Genomic DNA, 18846 nt, shown 5'->3' with positions numbered 1-18846 from the left:
CTAACTTTTATGTTTCTTTTATCTCCACAAGGAAAATAACATCCTGCATGGAGGATCCCCTCCCCCTACTTTTCCAAACTTTTTGAGAATTTTCCCTTTCCCTTCACCGTCCATGCAGGAAAAAAATAAATCCTGCTCTTGTTAGGAGAAAGGAGGAAAATAATAGAATGCCACTGTTGCTAGCAGAGGAAACAGAAGTCAGAATGTCAGTAGGGATTTTGATTTAGGGCCTTATTGGGAAGTAATGCACTTGTAATAAGACGGACAGGATATCCTTCACATTTGTGACAGAGTGCCCGTCCATCAAAGTCAGGACCTAGTAACTTAGGGTTTGCATAATCGAGTTATTTATAGTAAGGGTAATTCTAAGCTTTGACAATGTTACTTGCTGTGCTGTGTGAAAAAAGTATCTAATAATTCAATCCTCGTGCTCATGCTGTATATAAATCAGAGGCAGCTATAATAGTTTGCTGGCCCTTAGCTTTGTCCTTGAGTTTTTTGAGTAGGAATATTTTATAATATCACTGTCTTTGTGCGTTTGCTTTCTTTGCAGACTGATGAATTCAGAAAGTGTGCTCTTGCAGCCGCGGGAAGAGGAAGGTGTGAAGTATGAGCGAACTTTCATGGCGTCTGACTTTATTGATTGGTTGATCCAAGAAGGGGAGGCCACAACAAGGAGTGAGGCGGAGCAGCTTAGCCGAAGACTACTGGAGCATGGCATCATACAGCACGGTGAGCAGCCAAGGGATGCACCAGTAGGGTCCATGTATGGTATACTGAACACCATTCCCGCATGCAGGTCAACATCACAAGGGGATCTCTTTGTGATTTGGCTATGGTCCAGGTTTTCTGGAATGACATTATGGATTCCAGTAGTGATTTTCTTGCAAAGTATGTTCCAAAATAATTTATGTTCGTTTTTTTTATTTTTGTTGTTGCTGTATTAAGTACACATAGTGAATGCTGGGCCCATAGCTGAATTAATAATAATGTCAGAATCTTGACACAGTTATGAAATGATGATCCCTGTTAGGTACAGTAAATAGGAAAAAGAGTTTGATTTGGAAGGTAAGATGATAATGATTATGTTGAATCTCTGAATGTCAAAAAATTGAATATTATTGCTTTGAGATAATAAGAATGCGTGTTGTGTAATAGTAGCTCCTGTCTAGTACAGTGACAAGAAACTGCAGGAGCTTGGTACCAAACTCAATATAATATACACGCTTCAAAAGTAAGTTATCAGGCTTGGATTTCAGTAGATTCCTGCTCTGATGTTAAATGAGTTTTCAGATTATGCTATACATCAACTGACTTTTCTGGGATGATCCACAATGCCATTTCCCAGCCATAAACATATATTCCCGGCACACAATGGCTCCTGTCAAAAATCCACAAATGAATACTTGGTAGATGTAAACGGTTTTAGTACTGCACAACTTCCCTTTCAGGAGGGAATGGTGAACGGAACACCGCCCCTAAAATGTATGGAGTAGCAGACAAAATGATATGTCCCCATGTGCAGAAAAAAAGGGGAAAGAAAGCAAATTTGCATTGGGAAAGAGCAGATGTCACAACTCCAGGCGGATGTGTGGAAAATTATCATATATGTAAATACTTTCCTAGAAAAATATCATAGCCAGAGTAACGACTACCACTGTATTGTGAATGTATGCATATATATGTAAAGGATAGATTACCATTCTTAACTCTATATATATCTTCAAGGTACATATATATGGAATAGTAAATATTTTGTTGACCAATATTTAAGACAAAATTATAGTAGAGTATGTTCCAGGTGTAATACGGAGAAAATGTGTACAGTTCCAAAAATCATACATTTACACATCTGTGTAGGAGTAGGTGTATAGATGTTATGTATGTGTTTTCTTTGTGAATTTGATCTACAAACTTTGTACGTCTTTTTTTTTATTTTTTATAACATCGTCAGGGCAGCACTGTCCGTTTTAAGCCAAGTGTTGCTTCCAATTTAACAGGGACTTTTCCATAAATACACCCCTCTTGTTTTAAAGGTCATATCACCCTAAAGATCCAATGGTGCAACTGGGGCTTCCCCTGCACCCACGTACATCCAGCACTGCACCTTGAAAACAACAGCAACACCCTGATATGCACATAGGTGTTTGCATGCCCTGCCAGAACTTCTCAATAAGAATGTCTATAAACATGGCTTTTCTACTGAGAGAAGAGCTACTAACTAACTAAATGGACACCAAGGGCCCGATTACAAGTTTGGTGGTCCTGGAGCGGGGCTGCCATGCCACAGCCCCCCTCCCGGACTGTCAAACCAGTGTGCTCACACCCACCAGATAATGATTTTTTCAGTCAGTGGCAGGCGATTCTGTGGCATTCCCACGGCAGTGCCTATGAAATAGGCACTGCAATGGGAATGTCAAAGGCAGTACCTGCGCAGCATGGACTGATGTAGTCCATGCCGTGCAGGTACTGGGGTGCCTGCACACAGCAAGCACCCCAATGCCCAGAGGCAACAGGGGGCCCTGTAGGACCCTTTGTTTCCTCTCCGCCACAGTTTTCATGGAGGAGGAACCACTACGAATACCGTGGTGCAGATGAAACTCGTGATATGCTTGGCGTGACCGCTGCGGACCCTCCAAGCATATTGTAGCCTCAAGACCGCCGCATCACTGCCAGGGATCTCTGATCCCTGGTGGCTGTGGCGGTGCAATGGCGGTCCGACCGCCCTACTCGTAATGGGGCGGTCAGAGCACCGGTGCGGTGGTGGCTGGACTGCCACAGCTTCGCCACCGTGAGTCTGGCAGTCCGTGGACCACCAGACACATAAGCCCTGTGTCTGCACTATGAACATCTGTACCCTAGATTGCATATAACAGATTCCAGTTATAAAGCTGACCCTGCACTGCTGCCCAGTGCACTGAATTCTGGTGTAGCAAAGGACTGTGCCAGGCGTTTACTTAGGCATCAATCACTGGAGATGGACTGGAGCTATGTGATAGGTAGTCTGATGTCTAAGATCCAAGCCTTGCATTCGAGAGAGGCAGACGAGTGGTAGGAACCAATCTTTCATAAGGTTTTAACCAACTTCTGGCACGTCTGTGCTTTACCTTAAAAGATCTCCACCTCACATTCTATTTGTAACCTTTTATTTGGTGTCTCTCCTTTTGAGATTAAGGCCTCCTGTTGACACAGGGGTCATCCCATTGTTTTCATTTCCTTTGATGTGGTGCTGGACACAGTCCTGCAGGATGCCTCCATATTTGGGGTAATGAAGGATTCCTAAGGCCTAAGTGCTCGCAAACATTTCCCCAGGGACCTGATGCAATGGTTTGTGATGTGCCCGAGGGCCGCATTTATGGCAGTAAGGTGGGAGTTGGGCTTTATGGGGGTTAAGGTGTGCTTAGGGGAAGGAAATCATATACATGGTGAGTTCAGTGGGTCATGGAGTTATTTTGTGATTTCTTTCCATACTACTTCAAATTAGTGTTGGACCATGTGTATTTTTGCCTTAATCAGCTATTGATATCCATGTGACTGAAGAAACAAGCATTTGTAAATGCATTAGATCACCTATTTGCTGAATAATACGCTGTTATTTGTTGTAAGTTGTAGCTTGCTGAGTAGTTGTACAATTTAAGTTACAGAAAGTCTGTTAAAGTGTTATAACTTGTTCATGTACAAAAATGCAATATGTTGTGCTGTTGCAAGTGGTATAGTGCTGGTACGCAATAGCAACATTTTGAAAAATTAAATGAAAGAGGAAAATAATGGAATTATTTGATTTAATTGCAACATTATGTGTTTAGATGAGTTCTTACAACTTTTGGGCCCACTGCCACTGCACATGCTGCACCATTCAAATCATTCCCCTAGTGCCTGAACGATAACTACATTTGTGATTGCCTGTTCAGTAGTAAGATAGAGCAATATTTGGTGCTTAGAGGAGATATGACAACTTTTGGCCCCAGTGCCACTGCACCTGTTGCACGATTCAAATCATGACCCTATTGCATTTAAGTTAACTGCACTTGTGTCTGACCTGCTTAGTAGTAAAATATTGCAATATTTGAGGTTTAGAGGGGTTCCTAGAGCTTTAGGCCCTGGTGTCACTGCACCTAATGCACCATTTAAATCATGACCCTAGTGCCTGCAATGTAACTTCACTTGTGACTGCTTATTTAGTAGTTAAATATAGCAATATTTGGTGTTTAGAGGACTTATGACAACTTTTGCCCCCTGTGCCACTGCACCTGCAGCACCATTGAAATCATTTCCCTAGTGTCTACTAGCTAACTGCACTTGTGACTGCCTGTTTAGTAGTAAAACGTAGCAATATTCTGCATTTAATGGGGATCCCTAGAGCTTTTGGCCCCGGTGCCACTGCACCTTCTGTATCTTTCAAATCAAGCTGCTTTAAACTGCAAGATAACTGCAATTGTGTCTGCCTGTATAGTAGTAAAATATAGCAATATTTGAAGTTTAGAGGAGTTCTGACAACTGTAGGGACCTGTGCCACTGCATTTGCTGCACCATTCAAATCATGACCCTGTTGTTTGCATGGTAATTGCACTTGTGGGTGCCTATTTAGGGATACAATACAGCAATTTTACATGTTTAGTGGGGTGCCTGGAGCTTTTGGTCCCGGTGCCACTGCACATGCTGCACTATTGAAATCATCACCCTAGCGCTTGCTAGATAACTGCATTTGTGACTGCCTGCTTAGTAGTAATATATCTCTATTATAGATGTTTCGTGGGGTGCCTAGAGCTTTTGGTCCTGGTGTCACTGCACTTGCTGCACCATTGAAATCATGACCCTGTTGTCTGCAAGGTAACTGCACGTGTACCTGCCCGTTTAGTTTCACATTTTTGCAATACTCTGGGTTTAGTGGGGTCCCTATAGATTTTGGCCCCAGTGCTGCTATGTCTATTGCAGCATTCAAATCAAGCCCCTATTACCTGCATGGCGACTGCAATTGTGACTGCCTGTTTAGTAGTCAAATATAGCAATATTATGTGTTTAGAGGATTTCTGACAACTTTTGGGCCCAGTGCTAATGCACCTGCTGCACCATTCCAATCATGATCCTGTTGTTGTCTGCAAGGTAACTGCACTTGTAGCTGCCTGTTTAGTTGTAAAATATAGCATAGCTCTTCCATAATAATTTTATTTTTAACTTGCAATGTTTATTAAAACATTTTGAATTTGATCATAATGACTAAATAGATTAAGTTGAAAAAATCAATCCGATAATACGTCAATGTGCAAAACAAAGGTACTGAGGAAGGAATAGGAAATGTCCCACATGTTCTCAGGCTAAAGCTTCTACTTTACACAACTAAGTAATAAAAAGCAAGTATTCCAGCATACTGTTAGAAGCTGTCTGCCTTTTCCATTCACTGTCTTATCTTGACAGTGAATGGGGCTTAAACAATGTGAACAGCTTTAGTAGAAGTATCGTAAATGCATGCAGCCAAGGGAAGTTAACAAAAAAAGAAAAGTTAGTCACAAAAGCGAATGAACACAGTAATTCGGCTTTTGGGAACTAATAAGAGCGCCCTTTTAAGATATATTAAATCCAAACTCTGTGCATGCGAAACCTAAAAAGGCTAAATACTTTTTACAGAACCAGGCTTGCTCTGACTATAAATTTTCAGTGTTTAACACCTTCGCTGCGGCGGCTATTCCGCGGCGCTCACACGCTGGTGACGGAACCGCTCCGTCACCAGCCTCGGGTGAGCTGTGCTGATGACGGAGCGGTTCCGTCATGGCCCCGCCCGCTCAATAGAACGCGCCGTGCAGGCGCAAAATCAGTGCCGCGTAGGCGCGTCGGGCAGGCCATGACGGAGCCGCTCCGTCATCAGCACAGCGCCACCGCGGCTGATGACGGAGCGGTTCCGTCATCAGCATCGAAGAGGTTAACAAACATTTTTGGGGGTGTCCCCATGTTTTGTTTCTGCAAATCACAGTTTACCGTTATTCTACTAGGCCATAATCAAATTCTGACAGCTTCAAGTGTGCCTGTATCAATTTCTGGATTTTTGTCAGAGTTGGACTTATGGGATTTATACAGAGTTATTTCTAAAGGCGAGAATCAGTCGTAGAGATAGAAATATTGCACTTTTTCCAGTCTTTAATTTGTTTTGTACCATGGATCCAGACCAGCTCCTTAATCGGATTAGTTTTAATTTGCTCTCAGTGGTTTTAATGACTACCTCTTGTAGCTATATAGTTACAACCCATTCTGCATTGCAGCTCATATTGCAGCCCCTTAAAGGCTCGGAGTTAAGCTAACAAGGGATGCCTTCTGACTAGCCTCTGTCAGTCGGTTATTTGTGGTAGCAACAAGAAGAACCAAAGGAACAGAGAAAACGTGCCCCAGAAAGACTCTCACTGGTTATGCTTGATTCACAGATTCTTTCAACTTGGTGGCCATCACCCAACTTTTGGGAAATTTCCGGATAGCCCGTCTGTATAAGGTGCTTGAGAAATATATGTATTCTTTTGGTTAGGTGTTTAAAAGTTCAAGTCACAAATGTTTAGAAATACCAAATAAAGTGAAAATATCAGCTGAAAATCTATCATGCCAAAGATTTCAGAAGGACATCCATTTGCTCCTATGACTGCTTTGCATGTCCTCTGATGCTGGCCACTGGAGCAGTCTCTGTGCCGTCTTGATGCTTTGAGCTCAAGTACCTGGAAACCCTGTGAGTTTAACTCTGGTCCCTGGCCACTCCTTTAGAATGATTTACTGGAGCAGACAATAAAGTTCTGTTGGGGAGAGAAGCAGGAAAGCTCCAGAACAATAGAGCATTCACCTCTGAATGCCGTGTCCGGAACAACGTAGACAGTGGAAGCTGGCATAACATTTGTTGATGCTAGGACAAGTACAAAGATAGGCTCTGCCATGTGGTGTTAAACTCCGAGGGGGAACCAGACATGCTTTGTGTTCTCTCCTAAAACCATGGTGCATGGAACTGTTTTCACAGAATATCTGAAGACTCCTTTACTTTACTGTAGCACATGGTTGCTTCAATACAAGTGTCTTTCTGTTTTTGAAACAACTGTAGTTGCTCTCATCAGTGGATTATATTGATAGAATGGCTTCACACTGGCTCTCTGGAAATACATCTAGTTCAAACTGGTCTGCTTATCTACCTTCAAATATTTTACATTTTGGGCCACACATTTCCTCAGCTCTAAGGTGAAATCCTACTCCACACACTCATGTCTGCTCCTCAGAGCAGTGACATCGGATTATCCATCATTTCATCTAAGCCTAAAGATGAGTCCATCGAAGACAGAAACCATAGAGCTCATCTCCTTCCCTCTACTTCAAAGCACTAAAAAAAGTATGTCCTTCAATCAATCAATCAAGCATGACTTGTAAAGCGCAGCTAATCACCCATGAGGGTATCCTGGCATTGAGGATCTTGCTACGGAAGCTCAGTCGAACAGCCAGGTCTTGAGTCCTTTCCTGAATTCCAGTAGCAAAGGTGAGGTCCAGAGGTGAAAAGGGAGGTCGTTTCAGGACTTGACCACACAGTAGGAGAAGGAACAACCGCCACTTCAGCTTCGACATATGCGAGGGGTAGGAGAAAGGTGGAGGGAGGCTGAGTAGAGTTGTCTGGAGGGTTGGTGGAAATTCAGGCGATGGTTGATGTATGCTGGTCCTTTGTTGTGCAGTGCACTGTATTTGTGAATCAGTATCTTGAAGTAGCATCTCTTCTGAATGGGTAGCCAGTGGAGCTGCTTGAGGTGAGGAATAATGTGGGTCCGCTTGAGGAGGTTGAGGATGAGTTTGACCGCAGAAGTCTGTATGATCTGTAGTCTGTTCAGGAGGTGCAAGTTGAATACTGCGTAGAGTGAGTTGCCGTAGTCTAGCTGGCTGGTGACTATGGCTTGTGTGACGGTTCTTCTGGTGTTGACCTGGAGCCATTTGAATATCTTGCGGGGCATTGGAAGATTGAGGAAGCAGGTGGAGGAGATTGTGTTGCTCTGGTTTTTCATGGTGCGTTTCCTGTCCAGGATGATGCCAAGGTTGTGGGCATTGTCTGTTGGTGTGGGTGAGGGACCTAGTTCGGGCGGCCACCAGGGTGGAGATGTTGTTCCCGAAGATCAGTACTTCTGTTTTTTCTGTGTTGAGGTTCAGGCAGTTGTCTTTCATCCAATCTACAATGCTCGTCATGCACCTGTGGAAGTTGTTCCTCGTGGTGAAGGGCTCTTCTGATAGCGAGAGGATGAGCTGGGTTTCGTTAGCGTAGGATAGGATGTTTGGTCCATGGGTTCTGATGATGTCAGCCAAGTGGGTCATGGAGGTGTTGAACAGGGTGGGCTGAGTGATGAGCCGGACGCTGCAGATGATGCTTTTGTGTTCTGAGGTGTAGGTAGGCATGCAGATTTTCTGCATTCTTCTGATGAGGGTGTCTTCATGGATTCCGGTGTGGTGGAGTCTCTTGATAAGCGTGTGGTGGGAAACAGTGTCAAAAGCTTCTGAGAGGTCGAGAAGGGTCAGGGTTGTTTTTTATCCTTGGTCAAGAATGGCTCTGATTTCATCGGTGGCAGTGATGAGGGCAGTTTCGGTGCTTTGGTAGTCACGGTAGGGGTCCATCGGTACTCCTGATTGGACAGAGTTCATGATGGCGGTGGTCTTATGAGTGGGGAGATGGTTCCAGGTGGTTAGCAGGTGGTCAAGAGTTCCCTCTGTGGGAGTGATGTGCATGTCAGTGGCGGTAACTTGGGGCTTGAATTTTTGATAGATGTTGGAGAGCTTGTCCTGGAAGTAGTCTGCCAGGGAGTTGCACAGTTATTGGGAGGGGGTGATGAAGATTTCAGAGGTTGAGGGTTGGAGAACTCTCTGACGATGTTAAATAGCTCTTTGCTGTGTTTGAGACTTGCCTCAATGCGTTTGGCAATGGTACTCTTTTTGTCCTTTTTAGGGATTGATGGTATTGATAGTGCGATGTATTGTACGATGTTCGGTCTGTACTGTCCTTGCTAGTGTGCCATATTCTTTCCAGTTGCATGCAGTTGAGTTTTGTACTTCTTTGCTCCATGGTCTACCAGCCGCCCTGTGTGAAGGATCTATTAGATTTTGTGGGCTTGATGGGGCGTCTCCGTTGGCACAATTGGTGAACCAGGCAGAGTAGTTCTTGACAGCCTAATCTAGGTCGGTTGAGATATTTGGGTAGGAGAAGTTGGGAGCATTGGTCCATTGGCTCTCTGATACTTTGTTCCACCTTTGGTGAGGGGTACTGGGCGGTTTGGCTGTGGTGCCCGGAGAACCTGTGATGGTGAAATGGAAGAAGGCATGGTCTATTTAGGTGGGTTTGGTGATGTGACCATACTTGACTATGTTGCTGGCTGTGAGAATGGGGTCGAGATTGGGCGTGGGGTTGGTGAATAGTTGCCTGGGGCAGAGGGTGTTAATGCTTTCGAGGAGTTTGGTGGTGTTGTCACAGTCGTCGAGGTGGAAATTGAGTTCTCCAAGGAAGGTGTAGTGCTTGGAGTTGATGGTGAGCTGTGCAGTGAAATCAGGGATGGCGTTGCAGAAGCTGCGGTGAGGTCTGGAAAGTCTGTAGGCGATTTTGCCATCGGTGTGGGAGTTGGAAGTTGCGATGGTCCATGATCGGGGTGGCATTGTCTGCGGTGGTGGTGCAGTGTATGGCTTTCTTGTGGATGATGCTGATGCCACCTCCATGTTTGTTGACACAGACTTGGTGCGTTATCTTGTAGCCGTTGGGCATTGAAGAGGCAGTGTCAGGTGCCAATGCGGGGTTGAGCCAGGTCTCTGTAAGGAAGATGATGCTGGGAGTGAGGGAGAAGATTGTGTCCCAGATTTCAATGGTGTCTTTGCATAGAGATGGTGCATTGAGCAGGAGGCAGTGGGAATGCTCTGTATTGGAAGTGGTTGGCGAGCAAGTGGGTGCCCCGGTGATACAGACAGAGAAGCAGTGCGGCTGGCAAAAGGCCCTACATTAGATCGAGACGAGGTGTGGCAGCAGTTGTTGTTGCAAGGACCACAGCATGGAGCTCGTTGGTGGCGAGAGAACCAGGAGTCATGGTGCTAGGCGTGATCCAGGTTGGACGGGTGCAATGGGTTTGCCTTTTGCACGCGGGCGGCGCTCCGGCTGCATGGACACCCTGCGGCCTTCATTAAGTAGGTCCTAAGAGGACGGAGGGGCGCTGGGAGGCGGTAAGTGAGCGAAAAACAGTGGGAGCAGCGAGTGGCGGCAGGGGGAGCAGCGGAGAAATCCATAAAACACAAATTGCCAAGCAAACAGGTTAAAAGGGCAAGTAAAAACAGAGTACTGTTCTGCTAAAAAATACAAAGTTAATGGCTATTCAGAAGGAGAAACAGAGTTAAACAGCTAGATTCAATGTTAAAGGCAAGGATACAATGTTACAACAGAAATGGCTATCTACAGCAAATACTAGGAAGATAACAGCAGTGTAAAAAGGGCTATGAGAACGATAACAACAGTGTAAAAAGGGCCATGAGAACGATAACAGTGTAAAAACAAGCATTTACAATGCAATGGTCTCGGCATCATTAAAGGTAGAGCTATTGGCATTGCTCATGACATTTCTTTTTTTTTTTCTTTAAATCATAAATAAATGGCATTGTCATTTACATTGTCAATACACACCACTCTGCACTCAACTGCACTCACCTGCACTGCACTGCACTCACCTGCACTGCACTCACCTGCACTGCACTCAACTGCACTCACCTGCACTGCACTCACCTGCACTGCACTCACCTGCACTGCACTCACCTGCACTGCACTCACCTGCACTGCACTCACCTGCACTGCACTCACCTGCACTCACCTGCACTGCACTCACCTGCACTGCACTGCACTCACCTGCACTGCACTGCATTCACATGCACTGCACTGCACTCACCTGCACTGCACTCACCTGCACTGCACTCACCTGCACTGCACTGCACTCACCTGCACTGCACTCACCTGCACTGCACTCACCTGCACTGCACTGCACTCACCTGCACTGCACTCACCTGCACTGCACTGCACTCACCTGCACTGCACTCACCTGCATGCCACTGCACTGCACTCACCTGCACTGCACTGCACTCACCTGCACTCCACTGCACTGCACTCACCTGCACTGCACTCACCTGCACTGCACTGCACTCACCTGCACTGCACTCACCTGCACTGTACTCAACTGCACTCACCTGCACTGCACTCACCTGCACTGCACTCACCTGCACTGCACTCACCTGCACTGCACTCACCTGCACTGCACTCACCTGCACTCACCTGCACTGCACTCACCTGCACTGCACTGCACTCACCTGCACTGCACTCACCTGCACTGCACTCACCTGCACTGCACTGCACTCACCTGCACTGCACTCACCTGCACTGCACTCACCTGCACTGCACTGCACTCACCTGCACTGCACTCACCTGCACTGCACTCACCTGCATGCCACTGCACTGCACTCACCTGCACTGCACTGCACTCACCTGCACTCCACTGCACTGCACTCACCTGCACTGCACTCACCTGCACTCCACTGCACTCACCTGCACTGCACTGCACTCACCTGCACTGCACTCATCTGCACTGCACGCACTGCACTCACCTGCACTGCACTCACCTGCACTGCACTCACCTGCACTGCACTCACCTGCACTGCACTCACCTGCACTGCACTCACCTGCACTGCACTGCACTCACCTGCACTGCACTCACCTGCACTGCACTCACCTGCACTGCACTCACCTGAACTGCACTCACCTGCACTGCACTGCACTCACCTGCACTGCACGCACTGCACTCACCTGCACTGCACTCACCTGCACTGCACTCACCTGCACTGCACTCCACTGCACTGCACCCACCTACACTGCACTGCACTCACCTGCACTGCACTCCACTGCACTGCACCCACCTACACTGCACTGCACTCACCTGCACTGCACTGCATTCACCTGCACTGCACTCACCTGCACTGCACTCACCTGCACTGCACTCACCTGCACTGCACTGCACTCCACTGCACTCACCTGCACTGCACTCACCTGCACTGCACTCACCTGCACTGCACTGCACTCACCTGCACTGCACTCACCTGCACTGCACTGCACTCACCTGCACTGCACTCACCTGCACTGCACTCACCTGCACTGCACTCACCTGCACTGCACTGCACTCACCTGCACTGCACTGCACTCACCTGCACTACACTCACCTGCACTGCACTCCACTGAACTGCACTCACCTACACTGCACTGCACTCACCTGCACTGCACTCACCTGCACTGCACTCACCTGCACTGCACTGCACTCACCTGCACTGCACTGCACTCACCTGCACTGCACTGCACTCACCTGCACTGCACTCACCTGCACTGCACTGCACTCACCTGCACTGCACTCACCTGCACTGCACTGCACTCACCTGCACTGCACTGCACTCACCTGCACTGCACTGCACTCACGTGCACTGCACTGCACTCACCTGCACTGCACTCACCTGCACTGCACTCACCTGCACTGCACTGCACTCACCTGCACTGCACTCACCTGCACTGCACTGCACTCACCTGCACTGCACTGCACTCACCTGCACTGCACTGCACTCACCTGCAATGCACTGCACTCACCTGCACTGCACTCACGTGCATTGCACTGCACTCACCTGCACTGCACTCACCTGCACTGCACTCACCTGCACTGCACTCACCTGCACTGCACTCTCCTGCACTGCACTCACCTGCACTGCACTGCACCGCACTGCACTCACCTGCACTGCACTGCACTCACCTGCACTGCACTCACATGCACTGCACTGCACTCACCTGCATTGCACTGCACTGCACTCACCTGCACTGCACTGCACTCACCTGCACTGCACTGCACTCACCTGCACTGCACTCACCTGCACTGCACTCCACTGCACTGCACTGCACTCCACTGCACTCACCTGCACTGCACTCACCTGCACTGCACTCACCTGCACTGCACTCACCTGCACTGCACTGCACTCACCTGCACTGCACTGCACTCACCTGCACTGCACTGCACTCACCTGTACTGCACTCACCTGCACTGCACTCACCTGCACTGCACTGCACTGCACATAGCTGCACTGCACTCTGCACTCACTACTCTGCACTCACTACTCTGCACTCTGCACTCACTACTCTGCACTCACTACTCTGCACTCTGCACTCACTACTCTGCACTCTGCACTCACTACTCTGCACTCACTACTCACTACTCTGCACTCACTACTCACTACTCTGCACTCACTACTCTGCACTCACTACTCACTACTCTGCACTCACTACTCTGCACTCTGCACTCACTACTCACTACTCTGCACTCACTACTCACTACTCTGCACTCTCTACTCTGCACTCACTACTCACTACTCACTACTCTGCACTCACTACTCTGCACTCACTACTCTGCACTCACTACTCTGCACTCACTACTCACTACTCTGCACTCACTACTCTGCACTCACTACTCACTACTCTGCACTCACTACTCACTACTCTGCACTCTGCACTCACTACTCTGCACTCACTACTCACTACTCTGCACTCACTACTCACTACTCTGCACTCACTACTCACTACTCTGCACTCACTATTCTGCACTCTGCACTCACTACTCTGCACTCTGCACTCACTACTCTGCACTCACTACTCACTACTCTGCATTCACTACTCTGCACTCACTACTCACTACTCACTACTCTGCACTCACTACTCACTACTCTGCACTCACTACTCTGCACTCACTACTCACTACTCTGCACTCACTACTCTGCACTCACTACTCTGCACTCACTATTTTGCGCACTCACTACTCTGCACTCACTCATCTGCACTCACTACTCTGCACACTCACTCTGCACTCACTACTCTGCACTCACTACTCTGCACTCTCTCTGCACACTCTCTCTGCACTGTGCACGCTGCTGATATCATGGAATCTTCCACCACACTTTCTAAAACTCTATAGTCCGAAGCATAATAGGCACAGAACCAAAAGAAGGGTAGACATTGCTTAAAATAATCTTATTGTATTCATGAGAAGCAAAAGCGAGACTGTGAAATGTGCTGAATATCAGTTTGTTACGAATCAACAGAGTGGAGTTAGAGAACCAAGAAATAGTAATTTAGATTCCGGGTTAGAAGGAGTAGTAATCACAAGCTGAGGATCAACGGGCGCGAAACAGCGTGGTGGGCGCGCAGGAGACGCAGCGTGAGCGTGCACATCAGCTGCACTCACTACTCTGCACTCACTACTCACTACTCTGCACTCACTACTCACTACTCTGCACTCACTACTCTGCACTCACTACTCACTACTCTGCACTCTGCACTCACTACTCTGCACTCACTACTCACTACTCTGCACTCACTACTCACTACTCTGCACTCACTACTCTGCACTGACTACTCTGCACTCTGCACTCACTACTCTGCACTCTGCACTCACTACTCTGCACTCTGCACTCACTACTCTGCCCTCACTACTCACTACTCTGCACTCACTACTCTGCACTCACTACTCACTACTCACTACTCTGCACTCACTACTCACTACTCTGCACTCACTACTCTGCACTCACTACTCACTACTCTGCACTCACTACTCTGCACTCACTACTCTGCACTCACTACTCTGCACTCACTACTCACTACTCTGCACTCACTACTCTGCACTCACTACTCACTACTCTGCACTCACTACTCTGCACTCTCTACTCTGCACTCACTACTCACTACTCACTACTCTGCACTCACTACTCTGCACTCACTACTCTGCACTCACTACTCACTACTCTGCACTCACTACTCACTACTCTGCACTCACTACTCACTACTCTGTACTCACTACTCACTACTCTGCACTCACTACTCACTACTCTGCACTCACTACTCTGCACTCACTACTCACTACTCACTACTCTGCACTCACTACTCACTCCTCTGCACTCACTACTCTGCACTCACTACGCACTCACTACTCTGCACTCACTACTCTGCACTCACTACTCTGCACTCACTACTCTGCACTCACTACTCTGCACTCACTACTCTGCACTCACTCTGCACACTCACTCTGCACACTCACTCTGCACTCACTACTCTGCACTCACTACTCTGCACTCACTACTCTGCACTCACTACTCACTACTCTGCACTCACTACTCACTACTCACTACTCACTACTCACTACTCTGCACTCACTACTCACTCCTCTGCACTCACTACTCTGCACTCACTACTCTGCACACACTACTCACTACTCACTACTCTGCACTCACTACTCTGCACTCACTACTCACTACTCTGCACTCACTACTCACTACTCTGCACTCACTACTCACTACTCTGCACTCACTACTCACTCCTCTGCACTCACTACTCTGCACACTCACTCTGCACACTCACTCTGCACACTCACTCTGCACTCACTACTCTGCACTCACTACTCTGCACTTACTACTCTGCACTCACTACTCTGCACTCACTACTCTGCGCACTCACTACTCTGCGCACTCACTACTCTGCACTCACTCATCTGCACTCACTACTCTGCACACTCACTCTGCACTCACTACTCTGCACTCACTACTCTGCACTCACTACTCACTACTCTCTCTGCACACTCACTCTGCACACTCACTCTGCACACTCACTCTGCACTCACTACTCTGCACTCACTACTCTGCACTCACTACTCTGCACTCTGCACACTCACTCTGCACTGTGCACGCTGCTGATATCATGGAATCTTCCACCACACTTTCTAAAACTCTATAGTCCGAAGCATAATAGGCACAGAACCAAAAGAAGGGTAGACATTGCTTAAAATAATCTTATTGTATTCATGAGAAGCAAAAGCGAGACTGTGAAATGTGCTGAATATCAGTTTGTTACGAATCAACAGAGTGGAGTTAGAGAACCAAGAAATAGTAATTTAGATTCCGGGTTAGAAGGAGTAGTAATCACAAGCTGAGGATCAACGGGCGCGAAACAGCGTGGTGGGCGCGCAGGAGACGCAGCGTGAGCGTGCACATCAGCTGAAGATCGCCGGAGAAGACACCGAGCCTGCCTGCTTCCGTGACTGACCCGCTGCAGAGGGAAAGAGCCCGGTGAGTGGGGGTAGAGGGGGGGGGGGCGGCAGAGAGGGAGGGTGTGTGTGTGTGTGTGTGTGTGCGTGTGTGTGTGTGCGTGCGTGTGTCTGTCTGTGTCTGTCTGGTGTGTGCCTGCCTGCCTGTGTGCGCGTCCACAGACCCTGGTCGGCTCGTGCACCGCTCTGTACTCCCTTGCGAGCTTACATGGCGACAATAGTTCTCGTTGCCGAGACCTAATGAAGATCAACAAGGCAGCTGGGGCGAGCTTCACTTAGCAAAGGTGGGAGCTGGCATGTGGGAGGCCATCCCTTCTTATTCTCATTCTCAAGATCCCGCAGAGTCTGTCACCCACCTTTGGTTGACACAGTCCGTCTCACGTGTACACAGTGCCCTGATTGTGGGATGAACCATGAAAATATAAGTGTAGTTAATGTACTCTTCCATCCCTGGTGTTTTTGAGTCAAGCTGTTTTCCTCCATTAGTTTATATCATTTTCTAATGTGCTGTTTACTTTGGCGCTCTGATTTCTTTGCTTTGTATCACATGCTTAATAAGAGCTGAATAAGAAAGTAAACAGAAGGCCAAGGTCACTTTCTGTAATAATGATCTTGGGCAGAAGCAATACAGGTGGAAAATGAATGTGCATGTTTTTTTTTGTTCTTTAAAAAAAGTTTTCCATTTTCTCAGAACTGAGAAATGCAGAAACAAAAATAAATACAATGTTCTGTCCTCTGTGCTCGTATAGAGAAACGGACTGGCAGAAAATATTTGTATTTTGATACACTTTGTCTCGAACACGCACATGTTACATTGTTGGCCCGATTCACAAATAATAATTTACATTTACTCTTGTAGGTTTACACCTACGTTTTGAGTAAATTTATAATTTTCATGTAAGTCTAAAAAAATCCCAGGAGTAATCGTTGGAATCAGCGACAGTCAGAGCTTTCTGTGAGTATTTATAGCTATAAGCATTTAGACATGTGTAACTATACTTAGGGTACTTTCACATATGTGCAATTGCAAGCAGAAGTTCATTACCTTCCTCGCCCGTCTTCCTTGTCCCAGGCCTCACAGGATGAGCAACTGCTCCTTATAGACAGATTTAGCCCATGCATCAAAACTTGTGATTGACCCCTCCAAGCCACCGGTCATGATCACATGACCATAAAGGAGTGACCATCACTAAGCACTTCCTGTTTCGTTTTCTGTGGCTGTATGCCAGATTTATACCCATAAGAAATGTGTGTGTTTTCTTTGTTTAAAGTTGATTTAATTGTTTTGTTGATACAGACCTGCTATAGCAGCCTGTACTGTTTTTTTTTTTTTTTTTTTTTACTAAACAGATTTTATTGAATTTTAGGGAGAGGAAAGTAAGACAATTTGCTTGTTTGACATTGATACACAGCAATTGCTCAGGCAATTGGCATTCATTTAATATAGTACATTGTTACAAAACAATAATAACATCAGAACTCCTTGCTCTAAACAAAACAACAAGCTTATTGGCCCAGCCATTTCCCTCACACTCGACTGTGCTTAAATGGACACCCCCTGGCCTCATAGACCTGTTTTTCTGCTGTGCTCACCACTACACCCCTCTGCGCCAGTGTGAAAGGGTGGAAGGAGAAGGGGACTTCCAGCGAGTGGCGATGTCACTTTTAGAGACCGTAAAGGCCAGTCCCAGGAAGGATCGATTAGCCCTCTTTCCTCCGGAGCCCCCAAGGACACCCAACAGAAGCATTAAAGTAGTCCCATCCAAGCACTTCAGTTAGTTCTCCCACTGCCGCAGCACAGATGTTTTCAAACACAGGGCATAACAAAACCATGTGATAGAAATCGACGGGGGCCACCACAGCAAGGACAGAAAGGCTCAGAGAAGAGTCCCGCTCGGTGGAGCCGAGCTGGAGAGAGATAGGCGCTATTGAGGTAATATGTCTGAATCAACTGCAGTCTGGAGGAAATTGTGATAACCCTTGGTGACATCAGCACGTCGACCAGTCGTCATCTTCAATGGGTCACAACTAACTTTCCCATCGGGTTCTGAGGTTGTCTGGAGTGCCCGGGGTATTAACAATCAAGGTACGATAGATTTGGGAGATTCCACCTTTGAGCAGATTACCCATCAGAAACTTGGCCTCCAATGGGGTTAAACTCGGGAAGAGAGTCAGTTTGTGGGACGTGAGACTGAAGGGCGTGTCTCAATTGAAGGAACTTATAGAACTGTGTATGGGTAGGCCCAGGAGTGACTTAAAGTTCTTGAAATCATCGCATGGGTGTCCTGACCAGATATCCTCGATTTGTGAAATCTCAATAAGGTCCCAGTTCCCAAAGCACTGTAATGCCGCCATCTCCCTCAACCAAGTACCATGCCAAAGAGGTGTTTGTTGTGTGAGTTTGGTGTCCCAACGAGTGTGCCGCAAAACCAACTTCCAAGCTTAAAGAGACATTTTTGTCACCGACGAGGCGGAGTTAAGGATGGGGGAGCCCTTGGATAGACTTAGAGGGAATCCCAGATGGGATAGTTCCAATCGGTAGGCGGGTCCGACCTTCCCCCGTTAAATCAGTCATGGATGGCTAGGTGATGTAAAGCTAAGTAATAGAGGTAGAGGTTGGCCATCCTAGCTACTAGCTACCTGTGACAGTTTTAAGCCCTCACCAGCTCTACCACCTCTCCTTATGCCCAAGCCAGATGAGAAGTTTGATGTCTTC

At 47.3% G+C, this 18846-nt stretch overlaps 1 protein-coding gene across 1 annotated transcript in view; it reads left to right on the top strand.

Annotated features, from left to right (window-relative positions):
• The window catches only part of DEPTOR (DEP domain containing MTOR interacting protein), a 609509-nt gene that overhangs the window by 385182 nt on the left and 205481 nt on the right, over positions 1-18846 (top strand). Inside the window, exon 5 of the mRNA XM_078686837.1 lies at positions 554-732. Within this exon, the coding sequence (XP_078542963.1) occupies positions 554-732 (179 nt within the window). The remainder of the gene's footprint in view (positions 1-553; positions 733-18846) is intronic.

This window comes from Lissotriton helveticus, chromosome 4_1, assembly GCF_964261635.1.
Source record: "Lissotriton helveticus chromosome 4_1, aLisHel1.1, whole genome shotgun sequence".
In the NCBI taxonomy this organism is placed as follows: Eukaryota; Metazoa; Chordata; class Amphibia; order Caudata; family Salamandridae; genus Lissotriton; species Lissotriton helveticus.
This window is presented reverse-complemented; position numbering and strand designations above follow the sequence as displayed.